This window comes from Trachemys scripta, chromosome 10 (genome assembly GCF_013100865.1).
Source record: "Trachemys scripta elegans isolate TJP31775 chromosome 10, CAS_Tse_1.0, whole genome shotgun sequence".
NCBI classification, from domain to species: Eukaryota; Metazoa; Chordata; order Testudines; family Emydidae; genus Trachemys; species Trachemys scripta.
This window is the reverse complement of record NC_048307.1, coordinates 11,164,132-11,184,528: the sequence shown is the minus strand read 5'-3', so window position 1 is coordinate 11,184,528 and position 20,397 is coordinate 11,164,132. Positions and strand designations below refer to the sequence as shown.

At 42.9% G+C, this 20,397-nt stretch overlaps 1 protein-coding gene across 2 annotated transcripts in view; it reads right to left on the bottom strand.

Annotated features, from left to right (window-relative positions):
* SNX8 (sorting nexin 8) overlaps window positions 1-20,397 on the bottom strand; it is a 30,455-nt gene that overhangs the window by 5,326 nt on the left and 4,732 nt on the right. For both annotated transcript variants that reach the window (XM_034782938.1, XM_034782939.1), the window contains exons 2-10: window positions 11,565-11,755; window positions 9,658-9,775; window positions 5,833-5,954; window positions 5,001-5,081; window positions 3,797-3,957; window positions 3,035-3,167; window positions 1,843-1,911; window positions 858-1,007; window positions 225-374 (exon numbers count right to left, since the gene is read on the bottom strand). In XM_034782938.1, the coding sequence (XP_034638829.1) occupies window positions 225-374; window positions 858-1,007; window positions 1,843-1,911; window positions 3,035-3,167; window positions 3,797-3,957; window positions 5,001-5,081; window positions 5,833-5,954; window positions 9,658-9,775; window positions 11,565-11,755 (1,175 nt within the window). The remainder of the gene's footprint in view (window positions 1-224; window positions 375-857; window positions 1,008-1,842; window positions 1,912-3,034; window positions 3,168-3,796; window positions 3,958-5,000; window positions 5,082-5,832; window positions 5,955-9,657; window positions 9,776-11,564; window positions 11,756-20,397) is intronic.

Here is a 20,397-nt window from a genome sequence, read left to right as displayed (position 1 = left end):
AATAACCCAGCATTCCACAGATAATTATCTCAGACAGCTCCAAAGCTTCACCCTGGGAAGTGCGGGGACTGGAAAAAATACACATACACACTTATACTTCCCCTGGGTTTGTCAGCACCACCTTCCCAAGGACAGCCCCACTCTTTGAGAAAGAGGGAAAAACAAACAGCTCAAATACATATTTTCAACTGGGTAAAGGGAGGCAAGATGACTGAAGAACTTACCTCTTTATGGCCCTGGATCTGGGAGTTGACAAAGGCTCCCAAGATGTGGGAAGTGAGAGGCAGGTAGATATGGATTAGCTGTGTCTCCTGGTGCAGGCAGTACAAAGAAAAGTAATTCCGCAGCTCCATGGTCATGATTGCATTCTCTTGCTGAGACACAAAAAACCCAGTTAACCTCATTGCCCAGAAGGGTGATGCAAGGGTCGCAGAAGAAATGCATCATCCTCAGTGTCCACTCACACCAGCAGAACACAAGTTCTCCTCTCTACCCTGTAACTCAAGCACTTACCAAAAATCAAAAAAACGCAGTCCTGTGCCCATTTTGCTTGGCAGCAACTGGAGAAGTCACATAGCAAGCACTTTCCACCATGCAGACCGTGCATTTATGCACCTCCTACAGGCAGCTATATTGGACCACCTTGTTTTTGATACCAAACAGTAAGTGTTCAGTAGAACAAATGCAAATTCCTTACAGCACAGCAATTAATTTGAATAAGACTAAGATCTATGGGTGACCCTTTCTGCCTGTTCCAAAAGCACTGATAAGCCACATTATGGCAGTATTAGGAAGAGGTTTCCATCCAACACACATGCTACCCATCACTCCCACATACACAGAAACATCTGCCCTACCTCCACAATTCGTGACTCCAGCTGTTCCACGGACTCTGGCTCCTTGTTCTGCACAGTGGCACTCATCATCTGCTTCTTCATCATGCTGTACTTGTGCAAAGCTCGCTGGTGTTTGTGCAGTACTCCCTTCTCATGCCTCTCACATAGATCCTTCAGGAAGAAGGGAAACAACTAGTACTCACCCCATACCAGAGCCTAGATACAGGAACGCGGGCCATGGAAGAGGGGAGAAGAGAACGTGCACATCTGGGAGGTACACAGCTGAGGGCATGAAAGGTGTCCCATGAAATTTCTAAACTGTGGAGTATTTAAAATAAAGCCTTTTTTTTTTTTTTAAATGAGAACCAGAACTGCTCCGAGCCAAAACAGAGGGTACAGCAGGTGATCTGAAGCTGCATCTCTGTCAATGTGCCTGGAACTTTACCAACACCGAACTTCCTATCTGGGTATCCCTTTTCAATATTAAACATCGCTAATTAACCTCTTGTTAGCTTCCAGTGCCCTGCTATTCCAATCCTGGACAGGGCCCCTCTTCAGGAAGGCTGCCAACTGTGTTGAACTGTATTTAGCTGCTTTTTGCAGGGTGTCCCTGAAGGAGTAGGCTGAGATCGTAAAACTCATTTCACTTGTAACTGAACTAATGTCTTCACATGTAAAAGGCAGGTCCACTAATTCATTCTCTTTCCCTGCCCCCAAAATAGCTGACTTATGAAAAAGATTAGCGGATTCCTACAAGTGAAGCAGATGGATATCTTCAACTCTTTGCAAGGTCTGGTGTCCATAAAACTTTTCATAAGCCAAGAGCAGATCGGTAACATTTCAGAGCTAGCCAAGGAAGAATCACTCCCCTCACTCTACATGATGCCAGTTTACCTCTGAACTGACTGTCCAGCCAGTTTTCCATTCCATAGAGCGTTACACCCTCTAAAAAGCACAAAACTGTTCTAAACAACTGTCTCACTGGCAGAGAAACAGCAGCACTCACTTTATAGGACTGGAGTAAATCCAGGAAAAGGTTCAGCTTCTCCACCACATCACTCTCTTCCTGTTTTCCCTAGAAAACAAGAGACAAGTACATTTCATATAAGCCTGGCAAGAGCTCACATCACAGCTCCTCAAACCCACTCAGTATGTTGACCCTCCCCAGGAATCTCCAGGGCACACCAGCCATTACATAGCTACATCAAGCAGCTCTCACAGTGGGACTGGAGATCTTAAGCTTGGACACCAGGATGAACACAGAACTAACTGGAATAGAAACAGCATTCGGATTGCCTGATCACTGCAACAAGAAGTTGGCATCATGAGTCCTCTGAGGTTTTCCATGCAGCTCTGTCTGGAACCCCTGCACTCATAGAATCCACTAGGATTTCATCATCCCTCCTTAAGACACACTTATTCCAGGTGACCTGGAAAGGTAAGCACTTCCTCCTTAGAAGACTTAATGAAACAAAAAGCAGAGCTGACAAGACACCAGCTAAACTTCAGCACTTGCTTGTTTGTTTCTTATGCCCCTTTTCCCTTCCTATGTCTGGGTCACAAATGTGGCTCTCTAGAACTTAGGCTCCTTGGTGCAGGAAACTGGTTTTATTTATCTGTAAAGCACCCAGAACATCTTTAGCAGCATGAAGTGATGGTTGCAGTGAAGAGAAACTATCACTCGTCTTTTTGGATTGTCATGTGCTCGTGTTATTTGTCATCACATTATGCTGTTTCAACAGCAATAAGACCTCTTGTGTTCTGTCGGAATGAGTTTCATGTAGTGTTTAACAAGTGGTGAACGTCACAACTGGATACAGAAACAGGTTTTGCTGGACTATATTCACCATATGATCTTAGCCAGGCAGAGTGCAGGATTCTTGGACAGCTTGGGACAGTCACTATTTACTTTATTCTTTAAACCTTTTTAAAAAGGCTCCCCCCACACTTTTCCCCTCCTCATTTAACACCTTTGAGTTTTTTAATTCCACCAGTCAGAACATGTAGCCCAGTAGCATATCTGGCCAGTTGGACATGGCTTTAGACTAATGCCTGCATAGCTGCTAAGAAAGGGAGAGTAATTTCTTGGGCACCCATGCCTAGAAGGCCTTTGAATCAAGAGGCGACACTAGGCAAAAAACATCTCTCAATGCAGCAATTGTGATTATATAGGAGAAGCAAATGGCAGAGGAACTCACCTGCTGTACAGCCTTATCGGCCAACAGCGCAAATTCGACAGACAAGCCTTTCAAGGCCTGTTTCAGAGTCCCCCACGTGCTATTGTTCAGAGCAGCCCAGGAGGGAAGTGGTGTCGTGTCTGAGCCCAAAGCACTGGCAGAGGAAAGAAGAGGCAGTGAGTAAGATCCCACTAAGCAGCTAGGTTGGTCTGATGATTTACCCATCCCAGCAGTTACTGGAAGTTTCCCCCTCTCAAAACTCACTAGTAGGCTCTGGGAAAAGAGAGTCCCCTAGGAATCAGGTGGCAATAAGTTTATACCTACTCCCTAAGAAGGTCAAGTTAGCAGCAAAGTGCAGTGATAGCAGGTTGGGATATGTATATGTGGGTGAGTGTATGCACACACAAATTAGAGAAAATGAAAAGAACTGTGCACTAGCAAGCCCGTTAGTGTTTTCAATTTAAAACAAAAATGGGGAGTGTGTGAACATATGCAGCACGTAAAAGGATATCACACACACCCATGTACTTGGGGACTGCACCATTTCATGCAAGTGTAAATCAGATGGAGAATGTCAATGCTGTTTTCTCTCCCTCACCCTGGGGAACACACCCACTATGTTTTCTTCTCTCTGCAACAGGAAAAAGTGAACCTGGTTTGTGCCATGCGTCTTCAGAAGTACATGCCCCATAGACATTCTACTGGTACATCTCTTGCTCTCTTTAAAACTCAAGACTGTTCACAGAAGTGTGCTCTAGAGGGCATCCTCACACCCTAATCTACCTTAGTTCCTTTCCAAATATGAGAAGATCTGAGGCATTATCAATGGCTCGGGAAGCTATTCTTTCTGCACGGTCCCGCAGTTTGTAGAAGCTGTTGTAGATGTTTCGGATAAGCTCTCGACTGGCAGCAAACTGGGCCTGGATGTCGGCGGGGAGGAAGTCCTGAGGCAGCAAAAGAAAGCTTAGTAATGGACTCCGTTGCATGATAAGTCACAAAGAGAGAGATCAGGAGTAGTAACCTGGTGATACCGAAAATGGTTTTATGCTCTGAGAGGAGCCATTGAAAATGGCATTATGATGTTCCAGGCCTATCAGTGACTCCAGCCCTGCAAACTCAACCAGGTATTACAAGCTGAGTTGAGCTGCTTCGGGCTTGTACCTCATCAGTAAAAGATTGTGCAACCAGAGCTTAGTTAACAATTCCACTCGTGACGCATGGGCCACAATAAGATCCACCTCAGTCTCCCATAGCTGGGTTTGCTCTGCAGAGCTAACATCAGTAAAAGTTGGAATAGTCCCTAGTGTCAAGCACTGTGAATAATACACACAGAGGGGGCAGGACTGCTGAATAATAACGGGACCATCTTTATTATTTATTTGTATTGCGATAGCACCTAGGAGCCCCTGTCACAGACCAGAGCCCCATTATGCTAGGTGCTGTAAAGGCCTCTTTTTTTTTTTTTTAAACCCATAAGCAACATTTAACCCTTCACTCGCTGCTTTATTTTCCCCTCACCCCAGGCTGAACTTCCACAAAAGCAAGCAACTCAGGGGAGCAGTGATGTCAGGTTCAGCAAGCATGATACACAACTAGGGTACAGCAGCCTTCCCCAAACAAACAAACAAAGGTGAGATTCATAGCTTCTCTCATAGACAGAGAGGGATTATGACATAAAGGAATAGCAAGCGACAGGATGAACTTTCAAACTATGTGCATTTGGACAAAGACTTCTCTCATACTAATTTTGTACCATTTTACTAAGCAGACCCAGGCTGGACATTCTAGGCCTAGAAATAACCAACTATATGTTTTGTGATGAAGAAAACAGAAGATCAAGTCAAAAGAAGGTCCCTTACAGTTCTCTGTGGAAATTGTTCCTTTTCTCTTCAACTACAGCCCCTCTCTTTTACCCAACAGATACAAGACCTTGTGAACATGGGCTACCGGGATTAAGATTGCAATTATGCACCATAAAGAAAAATACCTTGGCCCGGGGGGCTAGTTGGCAAGTCATGAACTCGTCTCCCACTCCTTGGACCAACTCCCTCAGCTTGTTCTGCACATCCTGGAAAAGCAAAAGAAACGATTAAACCAATCAATTCAACCCATCTGGCAATTCCCACAGTGACAATGAAAGGCAATTTCAATCCTGTTAAAACCTGGGCCTTCTCATGCACTAAAGCAACAATCCACAGTTGATGGTTGCTTTTATTACACACGGAAAGGGTCCACCTTTTCATGGCATTTAACCCTTCCTCCTGGAGGGAAAAATCAACCTCTCATGCCAAAGCGGCAGAGAAAAAAGTGATTCCATATACTGAACCCATTTGTAATCCCTGACCCATCTCTCTCTATGAATTTCCAACTCCTGTATCACCCTCTTCCCCTAAAATTTAAATACATACAAATGTTAACCCTCCACCTCAAATGCTGCATTCGTCTGAGGAGAAAGTTCTTCCTGTGCTAAAAGTCTGCATTAGGAGACTGAGAAGTCCTAGAACAACGTTTCTTAGCTCTCCACTGGTCAAATACCTTTCTGGGGAGTATCAGAGATAAGGAGTGGTGTGACATATATTGCCACAGGAAAGAGCACTATTTTCATGAGATCATGCCTACAGCATTGCAGAGATGACACATCTCACTGTCCAGTAGCAGAAGTACCTAGTGTGGACGATATGCTCCACTAGCCCCTAGTAGCCAGGATCACAATTGTGGGGATTACAAACGTGCAGGCAATAGGCAGCTCTAAACTTGGTAACTGTTTCCCAGTGCACAGGAGGATATGCAAACACGTGGCATCATCAACAAATACTCACCGAGCCACTAAAGGAGAGAAAGAGCTTCAGGAGCACATCTTCTGAGAAAGGGGGATGTCGAGCCACCAGATTAATGAAACGCTTCAGAGCCCGCCGCCTAGACTCTATGAATTCTCGGTCAGCTACAGGAGGGAACACTACATTAGTGTTAATGCATTAGGCATTGCAACAGGCTCAGAAAGAGGGAAAGGCAGCATCAAGTCCAACTGCTCCCTTGCATTTACATCTGCAGCAAAACCCAAGAACAGTACTACTTGTGCCTTCTGGCAGCTCCATGCAACAGGTCTGCTGGGTTCACTGGTCTAACCATTGGATTAGCAGAACACTGCAAACCCCCACTCCCTCAAATGGTTTGTTACAGCTTGTCTTAAGTTCCGCAAGCCCTTCTGCACCTATTTACCTCAACAGGACTACCCGGGTGAGTCAAGTTAAGCACATGAGAATTTGCAGGATTGGAGCCTTAGATTGCAAGCTCTTGTGTACAGGGAAGCTATGTCTACACTAGCACTTTGTCAGTCAGGGGTGTAAAAAAAAAAAAAAAACAAAAAAAAAAACACCACACTCCTGACCGACATTAAGTTTCACCAACAGAAGCACCAATGTGGACAGCACTATGCTGGTGAGAGAGCAACTCTCGCTGACATAGCTACTGCAGCTCGTTGGGGGTGGTTTAATTATGCTGACAGGAAAGCTCTCTCCCGACGGCATAGGGCGGCGACATGGGAGATCTTACAGTAGCGCAATTGCAGCCACTGCAAGGTCTATAGTGTAGACATAGCCGGAGCTTCTCTTCCTTTATTTTTATGCTGCATCTGGCACAATGGGATTCTTATCCTGTGTGGAGCATCTGGGCACTACTGCAATACAGATCATTTTTATAAGCACCAGCTACAAATTCTGGTCCAACAACAAGTAAATCATCCCAGTTCTTTAATAGATGACGTGCAAAGCAAAATTAATATTTGTACCCTTTTTTGCTCCTTTATGTTGTGGAAAGATGGCTTCAAAATATTTTCCCCAGAAGTTCCCTTGCCCCATACATTGTTTGGGTTGGGATTTTTTTCTTTGTTTTGGTTTGTTGTTGTTAATTTGTTTTTTGTTTTGTTAAAACTGGTTTTCCTCTTTTCTATGGAAGACTTTGCTGAGACCTTTGGAGGACAATTCACAATAAACTAAACCCTAAGGTGCAGTTCTCCTAGATCCTAATTGTCAGGCTACAAGAAGTTCAGCAACTCATCCTCCCAGAAATGGGAGGGGCTCAGATTTCAGACTATTGTCATGTCCTTATCCAAGTAATTCAAACATCATGCTAAAGTCTTCCAGGAAGAAGTGAAGGCCAGAGCTGATATTTGTAAAGTTAAACAAAAACAAAACAAAAAAGTAGCAGCTCTTTGTTTTTTTAAGGGAGAAGAAAGGGTTGCAAAGAAAACCATGCCGCCTTCTAAGTACACAAATAGCCTAGAGACCCCCCCCCCCCACACACAGCTTATTAGAATTGTCCCTGGCAACATTTTCACATCATAAAGGGACAAGTGAGGGGCATCACAGCCTTTTGCTTCCCAGTTCACCTTTAACTTGAGTTTGTTGGCCACCAGCGGTCCCATAATGATCCTTAACTACCAAGTGATTTTCAGTTGCTTGAGTCACAAGTCCACTAAAACCTTGTGCTCTGCAATTCTGCTTTCCTGTTTTATTAATCTAACTAGACATATCCAACCACTGATAACATGCAGTGAAACAGCAATTACCAGGACGAATTTTAACAGTAGTTTTGTTTCTTGTAAAGTTTTCTAGGTCATCAGGACTTACTACCACACATGGAAAGACAAACTCAAGTCAAAGTGCATGGAAGGGAAGGAGAGAGCGGTGAAACTCTGCTCCGTTCCAATTGCTTCCATCTAGTGGCTGCTGCCACTCCCTTTCTTTATGGCTCATACACAACCCTGGAGAGAACTAGCAACAAGGAGATTTAAAAAAAAAAAAAGGGAAAATTAAGATGGGGAAAAAAATCAGAAGGCAAATTACTTCCTAAATGTGAGATTTGTTGGACTACAGAATAGTCTCCCATGGGAAGTGATGGAAGTGCCAACATTTGGATAATTTAGAAACACACAGAATAAAGGAATGGAAGATATATAGTAGAGAATAATCCAGTACTAATATGGGGCTGGAAAACGATAACCTCGTAGATGTTTTGCGTCGCTAACTTCTATGATATCTATACTCACTGATAAATCCTCTTAAATAAAATGATCAGCAGTGAAATAGTGATGACATTCAGTATTGTTGCCATTAGTTATTGTTAGGTTTAACCGTCAACTCTCCACTAATATTAACTGGAGCAGGTCACTCTTCTCACAGGTATTGTTTCAGGCTGTAGGTCTTCAAATTCTCACAGACTGCACTGCATTAGATCATATTAATAATTATCCTTGAAACGTCAAGAGTTATATTTAAAAAAAAAAAAAAAAAAAAAACCCACACCCCTGACATCTTACATTCTGCAGAAATTGACAACACTACCAGAGTAGCTCCAGAATTATCATTCTGGCCTGTTCTGGTTCACTTTAAACCCTGCGCCAGAACCGTTCACTAATTTCTGATTCTTCTTTTTCTATGGCATAATGTGGACTCCTTAAATTAAATGAATAATTTATTGTGAAATGTTAAGCTTGGCAATATGGGCAGAAGACAAGACAGTGAAAGGCTTGTTCTTTAGCAGATAAAGCAGAAACAAAACAAAACTGTATAAAAGACTTATGTAATGTATTAAATAATAAAAATAAAACTTAAAGACAGTGTCAAGATTTCAGACTAGAGAAAAATATATCCAAAGTAGCTTTGATGTGTAGTCAAGCTTAGAGTACTTCACTATCCACAAGTACATTGTAACCATTAGAATATGAAGGAAATGATAGTCTGATTCCAAACCCATCATTAATCTTTTTAGTTTCTATTTTGACTCTACATAACTAGACAATCTGTTTTTAAAGCAGAACAAGAAAAAAGCTACTCCTGAGATAGGTGATTTTTGTAAGAGAAGAACAAGAATCTCTCTGATAGGAAGTTACCTTTTATATATGCACAGTTACTTTATTCATGTGGCCAATATTGGTATAGAAAGGTTTCCAGGGGAGATGACACAGCCTGGAGAAGCTATTTACTTCCAGTCTCTGTGCTTGTAAATAAAGGCCATAAGCTTGAACAAAGAAAAGTTGGAGTAAGCCACACTCTCACTGAGGGATGTGAACATTTTTTTTATACACTAATTTCTTTTGGAGTATTTAAACCTTTTCATATGCAAATAATTTTCCCCACTTTCCATCTCTATGGTTCTCCCACCACAGAAGAGAGAAGGGGTATCTAAAGCATCTTTCGTACTCAGAGCACTTCACAAAGCAATGTGCTACAGCACATACTGCAACTGCTTAATGGTACAGTAGCCATTCTGCACTCATCAATGTGCGTCAGGACCACCGACATTATAGCCTACTTTACTGGGGAAGAAATAGCTGAAACTCTACCCTATTCTAGGTCTATCCCTCACTCTAGGGCTAGCCTTACTCTTTTCATGAATGCCATAGGATTTTCAACTTACACCTGGAGAGTCACCAGTGGAACTTTACATTAATGTCTTATCTGAAAATGACTTCCAGCAATGCAGTGCTGGCCTCCCCAAGGTATGCACTACACCGTCAGCACTGCTTTTTGAACCAGAGGACAACAAATGCTATGGATTCTTCAAGACACGTGCATTCTTGACTGTATTCTCATGAGTACATTAATACCAGAGCCCATTCAGTCACTAGGAAGACCCAGGTTTACCTCCCAGCATTCTCTTTGGAGGAAGTGCAGGCACCATACGATATGGGAACTTCTGAAGCAGCATCTCATGGAATACCACAAAGTCATTGTATCGCCTGTACACAGAGCACTTGAAGCGCTGCAATAGAGAAAGAAACCTCACAATACTCAGTCAGGAACAATAGCAGCATTTCAGTAAAGTTAAAGCCACATGTGGGACTTAAGAGAGTGGCTGGTACATTTCTTGGATTTGCAGATCACTTGCTTTAAGCTAACAGTAAAAAAAAAAGTCACACAGAACCCTCCAGCCACCTCTCAGTTATGCACTTGGATGGCTTAATATAAATTGGATAGCTTGCTGGTGGGTTAGGTCCCTTTGGGAACAAGAGTTTCAGCAAAGGGCACATTTCAAATTCCATACACACAAAACATGGGGGCAAAGACATTTTATAAAGGAAAGGGGAGATGTTTTCTGTGGTTTACTGGAAGGAGGCGATAGATGTCCCTAAATTTGCTGTGATTCCACATAATTCCTCCTCCTCTCTTCTGCATCATACAAAGACATAAAGGAACAATACAATTGCAATGAGCACCCTATCATCATTAAGGAGCATTTCAATGCTGATGTACTCCAGTCACGATTCCAGTTCCTGGTAACATCCACCAAACCAGGTCTAATGCCAGGGGAAGCAAAATAGCTTTAAGCAAACATAATTCTCACCCCTCCAAAACCCAGCTCTTTGACCTTTGTTAGTGAGTCATGCAGCAGAATGAAGAGAAAGTGAGAATTGTTGTGGGATTCCTAAAACAGCCTGAAGTTCCTTATAACCTTAGTTTCAAGATTTTTGCATTTCTGATGTCAGGTTGCAGGAATGAACAGTGAGAACATCCAGGTTTTGGAGATTAATTTGGGTCCAAAATGAGTGATGTAGCACATAAAGAGAGCCACTCGAAAGGCACATTGACAAGTCGTTTAAAAAACACATTTGGCTGATGGAATAGCATGTTGAAAAGACTAAATGTCATCACATCTGCATCGTACACTGCTAGTTCTTATTGCAGAGCTGTGCAATTTCAGAAATAACCCAACGAGACAAATAACTGGAGCACAATGGATACAGCTCTTAGGACTTCCTCTTATCTGCTCTGCAATCAGCAGTCTGATTTGTTCTTGGAGATTTGAGCTGGTGCCCAAGCCTCTTTATGAAGAATCTCATTACACAGAAAGAGAACTGTTGGAAGAATGACGGCTCAGGGAATTGGTAATGGGATAAGAAGTCTCTCAAACCTGTGATCCAAAGGTGACTCTGGCTAAGGACAGTAGTCACTGAAAATTGCTACAACACTGTCAGACAGTTGCTTCTTTGGTGACCTGTGTGGAGTGAGCTGGTGCTCTTGGGCCAGTTCTTATGGGACGGATAGCCTCATCAAAAAAACACCCCATCACAGAAGACACTAGTGAGCAGTCTCACAAAGGGGATAAAAACTGAATTCCCTGCTTGCTCCAAAGGTGGTCCCTACAGTCAGGATTGGGGAAGTGAATTGGGAGTGGCATGGGAGAACCTGCATTGCTGCTGGCTGTGCCATATGTGCATTCATATACAGTCTAGTCTTCAAGTGAGTTTGGTAGTTACACTCTAGTCCTCAGAAGATGTCCATTCACCTTACAAAACGACAACAGTATTTGTCAGTCCCTGCTTTGGAGAGGCCCAGTATTGGAAAAGCAGAGGTTAGGATTAAGCTGCAGTGGCAAAACTGTAAAAGATACCTACATGAATGCCTGACTCAAACCAGCATCACCAATACATTGAACAGATTAAAAAAAAAAAAAAAAAAAGTATCTGGCTTTTGAATACAGGTTAAACAACTGCATGGAAACTCCTACGGGAACACGTTCTCCCACAGATACCAGTGTTCTCCCACATTACCTTGCTGGAAACTTCATACTCCACATGTTTCAGAAAGAGGCCCTTCTTCTCAGGTATAAGCTCCACCTGCACAGTGTCCTTGCTCAACAGCTCTTGTAGGGTGTGGGAGAGCAACAGCGGGTTTCCCTGGGGCGTCTGCATGAGCAGCTGTTCCGGATCCTTTGGCTCAATTACTGGAGGCTTTGCCAAGTCTAAAAGAAAGAAGAGAAAATTGCAGTTTTTGAAAGAAAAACGGAGTGAAAGAAGGAGTCTTAAAATATCCTGTTCCTCTGCTATGTCCTCTCACAGCACCTCAACACAAGTCAGAAGAGTAACCAAGGCACTCCTTCCACAAGAGGCTCTGCCCATTTAACTACCTCTCCCACTCTTAGCATACTTGGTACCGCCCTCTCCACAACACCCTGAGCATCGCCTATTACACTTAGTCATGAAGCCAGCTCTGCTTCTCTGTTACAGGCCAGATTTGTTCTGTGAATCAGCTATGAGGTCTGCATTTCCTGTCTGTGCAGCTCCCACCGCAGCAGAATCTGCCAAGCTAAGTGAATACCTAGCTCAGCACTCTTGGATCCTGTCTAGAACAAATTGTGGAAGGAAAGAAACTGTTATTTTAAACTGCAGAGTAGGAATTAATATATTACTTTCACGTCCTTAGAACAGAAGTGGGCAAACTACGGCCCGTGGGCCACATCCGGTCCGCCAATCCCCAGCCCCACTTCTGCAGCCTCAAGCGTGCTGTGCCGCCAGCGCAATGCTCTGGGCGGCCGGGCAGCGCAGTTGCAGAGCTGCGGCCTGACCCGGTGCTCCGGGCAGTACGGTAACGGGGCAGGGAGCAGGGGGGTTGGATAGAGGGCAGGGGAGTTGGGGGGAGGGTGGTCAGTGGGTGAGGGTGTGAATAGGGGTCGGGGTGGTCAGAGGGCAGGGAACAAGGGAGTTGAATGGGGGTAGGGATCAGGAAGGGGGAGTTGGATGGGGTGGTGGAGAGCAGTCAGGGGCAGGGGTTCTGGGGGTGGTCAGGGGACAGGGAGAAGGGGTGGTTGGATGTGGCAGGAGTCCCGGGGGAGCCGTCAGGGGTTGGATAGGAGGTGGGGGCCGAGCCATGCCTGGCTGTTTGGGGAGACACAGCCTCCCCTAACCGGCCCTCCAATTTTGAAAACCCGATGTGGCCCTCAGGCCAAAAAGTTTGCCCAGCCCTGCCTTAGAAAGAAAGGAGGCACTTCACTTGATAGAACTTAATTAATCTTTATGATAGTATAGTGGGGTATGTGGGAATTAATTAGCCCCATTAATAACTTTAGCACCTCCGTGCACTGAAGCTCCAGACAAGAGGCTTCTTGAATAGGGCAGCCAACTGGGCAAATTTTCACTCAGAGCAAGCTCTGGATAAGATTCCAACTTCACATATCAAGGGTCATGCATCCTAGGTGGTGCAATTCTTACAATGAAATCAAGCACCCAGCTGTGCAGCTTGGACAGACCGGTTCCCCAATAATTCTAAGCAATACAGAATGGCTCTGAAATACAGATCACCTCCCCGGGGAACAACTGAATACAGAAAGGGGGTGATAATCTGGGGTACTCCCTCACTAGACATACTGCAGCTCAGCTACACACCTTGACTTTACTGCATAATTACACATACACCTCTACCCATATATAACACTGTCCTCGGGAGCCAAAAAAATCTTACCACATTATAGGTGAAACCGTGTTAGATCGAACTTGCTTTGATCTGCCGGAGTGCACAGCCCCCCAGAGCACTGTTTTACTGCATTATGTCCAAATTCATGTTACATCGGCTCGTGTTATATCGGGGTAGAGGTGTACTATGCAACAGGTAAATTCATATAAGTGCTTCCCAGGTCATGGGAAATATAGAGATTCCTTTCCTGTTTCCAATCCCACTGTAAAGGGAAGCTATAACCATGCTATCCTTCCAAGCAGGCAGGAGCTGGACCACCTGGCTGAACTGGGCTAAACGTTTGTGAGCAGAAAAGATCTGGCTGGTTTAGGATCAATAGATGTTAACCTCCTCCAGTGACGTAACAGAGGGGCTTCAAGCAATAGCTCAACAGAAGGGTATGGAATAGGGTATAACACTAGGGTATGGAAAAGGAAATTCATTCACAGAAGGCAGAATCAAAGGTTCCTTTTTCTAACTTGAAAGCCCTGTCCTTATGATAAGGTTTTACATCCTGTTTGCTGTAAGCCCAGATAAAGCAGAAAACTAGTCCCTCTGCAATTCCACCGACACACTGCTTCAAGAGAGAGATCAGGCAGTTTGTTCAGTTTTCTGCAGATATTTGACTTTTTCTTTTTTTTTTTTTTTAGTAAAGCAAACCGAATCCAGGACAAATGACCATACCCCACAAGTCTAGTTAGTCGTCAGATTCCTGCTAATGTGACTCAAAGAAGCGAGCCTTGAAACCTCAGCATTGCTCAGGATAACAAATCACCTGGCAACTGCCTATATAATAGCTTCTAGAAGATTTACATGCCAGTAACTTGGAAGAAATCACTGCAATCTGATTTAATATTAATATTGTTTACTCCTGGATGACATTGCAACATATCTGTCCTTCCAGCCAAGAGACAGATGCTACAAAGGCTTCTACTGGACTAAGAAAGAGGGAAGGAGAGGTAGAAGACAGTGAGGTCAGGACAAAGGTAGTGAGGTAAAAGGCAGGTTCTCTAATGCAGTAGAAGAATCCTCCCCCATTTCATCTTTGATAGGGCAGCACTTTGATATGTAAATCTTTTATCAAAGGCAGTACCACTTCAGCTTCGCAATGATATTAAATGCCTTCAGTCAACAGTACCCATCAGACACAAATCATCCCATAATGTTAAAATCAATCCACAGAATTAATTCACATTCCTACAACCAGAAGAGCCCCTGAAAGAGATGATTTCTCCTTTCCTAATCCAACACCAAGAGGGATTTTAAATTACTTGGTTGCCTTCTTAGGAGATGTACAATTTGGGGCCACAGCTTCTTTCAGAGATGCTGTCTCATCAAGGAGACTAACCACTAGTTAGATCAGCTTCAGAAACTCTGAGTGTAAAAAGCTGAGTATTTCTTCTCTTTCCACACCCCACAGGTCCTCTGAGCCATCCACGCTTCTCTCCTAACCACTCTTCAGCAACTTCACCCACTTCTGACTTCAGGCCTTCTTCCATGCTGCCTCAGACATCTGGAGCAGCCCTCTGAAGCACACCAAACTCACCACCACCACCAAAAGGCTTCTGAATATCCACCTATTCCCAGGAAGCATTCTAGCAATAGTGACCATACTGGGACAGCTTAAGTTTGTTTTCTTGATTTATACCCTCTCATGCATTTAGCCTGGAAACTCCTTGGGACACGGACTGGTTTTCTATTTGGCAGAGTTCTCCCACTGCAGTATACACAGGCAGCACCATTTACATAACAAATATCCCAGAGCTTGTTCCAAATTACAGAGTAACGAGGCCTGGCACAAGGGCATGCTTTCAAGTAACTGTCTCCAGATGCAGAATACAGCATTTCAGCCCTTGTCCTAGGGTAAGTGGATTCTCCATCTCTTGATGCCTTTCTGGAAGATATCCTTTAGCCAAACACAAGTTAATACATGGATAACTGGGTGAAATTTAGTGGCCTATGATACACAGGGAGATGAGACTACATGATCTAATGGTCCTTTCTGGTAATAAAAATCTGTGAATCTATAAAAACATGCAATTGAACATCCCGCTGTAGAGAGGACTTATCTTATCACCGCCCCATACCTAAACCCAATTCGCTGAGAGTACCCTTTTCCACCTTCAGGTTATTTAATAACTTATTTCATGTGTAGACTCAGGGCTATCTGAGCACCTCAAACAGAACTCAGTGGTTCTCTGTGCTGTCATGAGAGTAACTCATGTTCAGAGGAAGAAAGACAGGAAAACAATCTTTTAACCAGGGACTGGTTAAAATGTGACCCACCCATTTCCTGAGAGGACAGGGTCAACCAACACTAATGTAAAACCCCCTCCTCCGTATGCCAGTATTCACTCCCCATCATCCTACTTGCCGACATATAAAATAAAGTAAAAATTCCACAATAAGACACTTGCACTCCTCCAAACCAGAGGTTTAGCAAGAAATGGCAATCCTTAGAAACAGATAGGAGGAGAAAGATGGGCATCCAAAATTTGAGGACCATAGGGGGAAAGAACCTGCAGGAGGAATCCTGAATCCTCCAACGTTTAGCTGTAACCCTCAGAACACTGGCATAAATCCACCCAAATTAATGTTCAGAGCAACCTTATGAAAAGTATTCAGCTTCCAAAGGGTTAATAATGTGAATGGCCCTTAGATTCCTCCTGCGGTTTAGAGCTCACACTGCACACGAGGGGAAAAAATGCAGAATGAAACCCCATCTTGAGGATCTCTGCAAGACATGTGTTGCCCATTGCAATTTTAGCATGCTACTCCTAAAACCTGCAATACTCTTCCTGTCTTCACCTATTATCAAGCACCCCCTTATTCTCTAGTCTCCTGCCTAACACCCACCCCTTCAATTAATCCCGTCTCCTCATCAATAATCCCCAGACTCAATCTCTCCTGAAATGTTTTGTAGCTTATTTAAATTGCAAGATTGTCTATACATGCATCAATTATGATACCACACACATAAATGTGTATTAATTAGGGCTGTTGATTAATCGCAGTTAACTCACACGATTATTAATTTTTTTGAGTTAATGATTACAAATTTTAATCGCAATTAATCGCAGTTTTAACAATACCATACCAATTTAAATTTATTAAATATTTTGGATGTTTTTCTACATTTTCATATAGATTGTATTCTGTGTTGTAATTTAAATTGGTGTATATTATTTTTATTACAAATATTTGCACTGTAAAAATGATAAACAAAATAAATAGTATTTTTCAATTCACCTCATACAAATACTGCACTGCAATTTCTTTGTGGTGAAAGTGCAACTTACAAATGTAGATTTTTTTGGTTACATAACTGCACTCAAAAACAAAACAATGTAAAACTTCAGAGCCTACAATTCCACTCAGTCCTACTTCTGGTTCAGCAAATAGCTCAGACAAACAAGTGTGTTTACATTTACAGGAGATAATGCTGCCCTCTTCTTATTTACAATGTCACCAGAAAGTGAGAACAGGCATTTGCATTAGCAGTCTCGGATGATGACCCAGCACATGTTGTTCATTTTAAGAACACTTTCACTGCATGACAAAACGCAAAGAAGGTACCAATGTGAGATCTCTAAAGATAGCTACAGTACTCAACCCAAGGTTTAAGAATCTGAAGTGCCTTCCAAAATCTGAGAGGGACGAGGTGTGGAGCATGCTTTCAGAAGTCTTAAAAGAGCAACACTCCGATGAGGAAACTACAGAACCCAAACCACCAAAAAAGAAAAATCAACCTTCTGCTGGTGGCAGCTGACTCAGATAATGAAAATGAACATGCGTCAGTCTGCACTGCTTTGGATGGTTATCGAGCAGAACCCCAGAATGGGTGGGTCAGCATGGATGCATGTCCCCTGGAATGGTGGTTGAAGCATGACGGGGATATATGTATCTTTAGTGCATCTGGCACGTACATATCTTGCGACGCCGACTACAACAGTGCCATGAGAACACCTGTTCTTACTTTCAGGTGACATTGTAAACAAGAAGCAGGCAGCATTATCTCCTGCAAATGTAAACAAACTTGTTTGTCTGAGCGATTGGCTGAACAAGAAGTAGGACTGGGTGGACTTGCAGGCTCTAAAATTTTACATTATTTTATTTTTGAATGCAGTTATTTTTCTACATAATTCTACATTTGTAAGTTCAACTTTCATGATAAAGACATTGCACTACACTACTTGTATTAGGTGAATTGAAAAATACTATTTCTTTTGTTTTTTTACAGTGCAAATACTTGTAATCAAAAATAAATATAAAGTGAGTATTGTACACTTTGTATTCTATGTTGTAACTGAAATCAATATTTGAAAATGTAGAAAACATCCAAAAATATTTAAATAAATGGTATTATATTATTGTTTAACAGTGCAATTAATCGTGCAATTAATTTTGTTAATCACTTGACAGCCCTCGTATTAACAATAATTGTTCAAAAACATCAGTATGTGTAATACAACCTGGGTGACCAAGCAGGTTAAACTTGCACTTGTGCTGCTTGTGTTCTCAGACCAACAGTCAGAGAACACAAAAGGATAACTTCAGAACAGCTGCCAGTATTTTGGGAAAAACACTACTAGGGAATTAATATTAACCCTACAGAACACACTCTAAAGCTGTTCAACATTTTTCACTCTACTGACAAAGAAACCAGTTTAAGAACAGACCCAAGATTCTTGGCCAGAACTAGTGGATAATGGTGTGAATTCATTGGTATGAGAAGCTGCATTCAGCCAATTGATAGAAGAAGTTAAAAGCACCCTCTTTGAAATAATAAAATATTTAACCCTTCTTGTTATGAATGCCCTGTGTAGAACTGCACAGCTACACCTGTGAAAACATTCCCTTTGATTTCAGCTGACCACCATATAGTAAGGTTTACATATATAGGACAGTATATATGCCAGAGATATCAGGTATGAAGTGCTCCAGGACAGCATAAGGGAGTGTTAGTAACAAACAGAAGGGATTTTGCTACCTTCTGCAATCCATCCCTTTACCTAGAGAATAACTTAAAGGAAGCTGCTCTTTTTGCACTCTTATGTCAGGAAACACAAATCTGGGTAAAAATAGTCACGGATACCATCCATCCCTTGTAGTAATGGCAGCTCATTGATAAATTCCTGTGTGCATGCACCTAGTTCAACAAGACAGGAAGACTCCCAGTTTGCACTCTCTATAATTGGTCATCCATAGGATCACAAGACCTGCAAGTCCATATTGTGCAGATTCCACCTGCCAGTACAGGTCTCTTTGCTACACTACATCAATTTTGTATGCATGCATATATGCACATTTACTTTAAAAAGAGGAAGGTTTGTCTAGTGCAGCGATCGGCAACCTTTGGCACGCGGCCCATCAGGGAAAGCCGCTAGCGGACCGGAACTGTTTGTTTACCTGCAGCGTCCGCAGGTTATGTGCTGCCGAGGGATGTGCTGGCCACCGCTTCCCACAGCCCCCATTGGCCTGGAATGGTGAAACGCGGCCAGTGGGAGCTGTGATCGGCCAAACCTGCAGACGCTGCAGGTAAACAAACAAACAGTCCCAGCCCACCAGCAGATTTCCCTGACAGGCCGAGTGCCAAAGGCTGACAATCCCTGGTCTAGTGGTTAAAGCACAGGACATAGAATCAAGGGGTAGGAGTTTTATTCCAGGTCAAGTTTTGTCAAGTCAAACTCTCCAAACTTTGTTATCCCCATTTTACAGATGGATAAAAACTAACAACTCCCTACCTCACTAGTGTGTTTTGAGGCTGAATTCATTCATGGTTTTAAAGGGCTCAGGCATCCTCAAATATAAGGTGCCATAGAAGTAGTTATGTTAGCAACAGCAGATTTCCTACAAGAAGACAAAAAAACGTTCTGGAAGCAACAAAGCTAACCCTTCAGGAAAGGAAGCTGAAATTTCCTCATCATTATCACAGGTCAGAGCCTCAGGGAGAAGAGGTGGCTTCACATCTCAAAAGAGGGAAGCCAGAGCTGTACATTTATGCATAGGGAGACCTCAGATTTCCCGTTGGCAAAAACAGATGTTTCACTTACACTTCTGAGCCAGGAGCATTGAAACAATAATATAAGTATCATTCATCAGCATTTCCCGTCCCCTTCCACAAAAACCCTCAGGAGTTACAGAATAAACATACAATTTATTTACTATATCAGTTAACCTCTCTCAATCCCCTCACCTCTTAATTCCCCCTTTCCTTGTACATACCAACCTTCCTTGAACATCTGGCTTGTCCCCCAACTGAAAATTCAATTTGTTTTCCCTCGCTCATCTTATGTTGAAAGGTCTTACATAGTCTGAAATCTCAAAGAGAAAACAGTACCTCTAAAAGTGTGTTGTAAGGAAGTCCTTCCTTTCCCCATCAAGGGGCCTAGCATGCTTTTGATACTCATCTGTCAGGAGTTTTTCTTGTTTTTAAGTCTCCTGTAAATTCATCTGATCTACCAGCGTGAGACCCAGGAGAACACAGTCCACTTTGTCCAGTAGAATCTTCTATTTACTATGCAGGTCTGTGTTCAACATGAAAGAGAAGGCATTCTTCTGACCAGGTTCAAAGTAAGCTATCCATTAGGTTTCCCTTCAGCTGTAACTTCTGTTAGCTGAGGGCATGTGAATTATACTATCTTTGCTCCTCCCTTCTCTCCAACATACAGCTGCCTGCAACCTCCATCCCATGCTGACCTCCAGCACACCCAAAAAGGACACCTATACAATTCCATAATAGATAATTACAAAACATTATGATGTGTGGACTAGAAAGATCTTGCTCTTCACTTTTCATGTCTGTCCAACCCAAGCATTCCTGGTGAAGACCTTTTAGTCTCAAGCATGTATCTTGGAGCTTCAGCACTTGCAAGGGCTGCTCCAGCCTTCACTTCTGATTCTGTGGATCAGGCAGGGAGTTAATAGCACCACTCAAAACATTTGGGTACTGTCTTACCTGAAGACTGTTTAATAAAATAACAATTAGCATTTCTACAGCACCTTTCAGTCACAGACTTCAAAATGCTTCACAAAAAAGGGTAAGTATCATTATCCCCATTTTACAGAAGGGAAACCTATGGCCATATTAAATTATTTGTCCAATATCACACAGTGATTGTGTGGGAGAACAAGGAATTGATCCCAAGCCTCCTG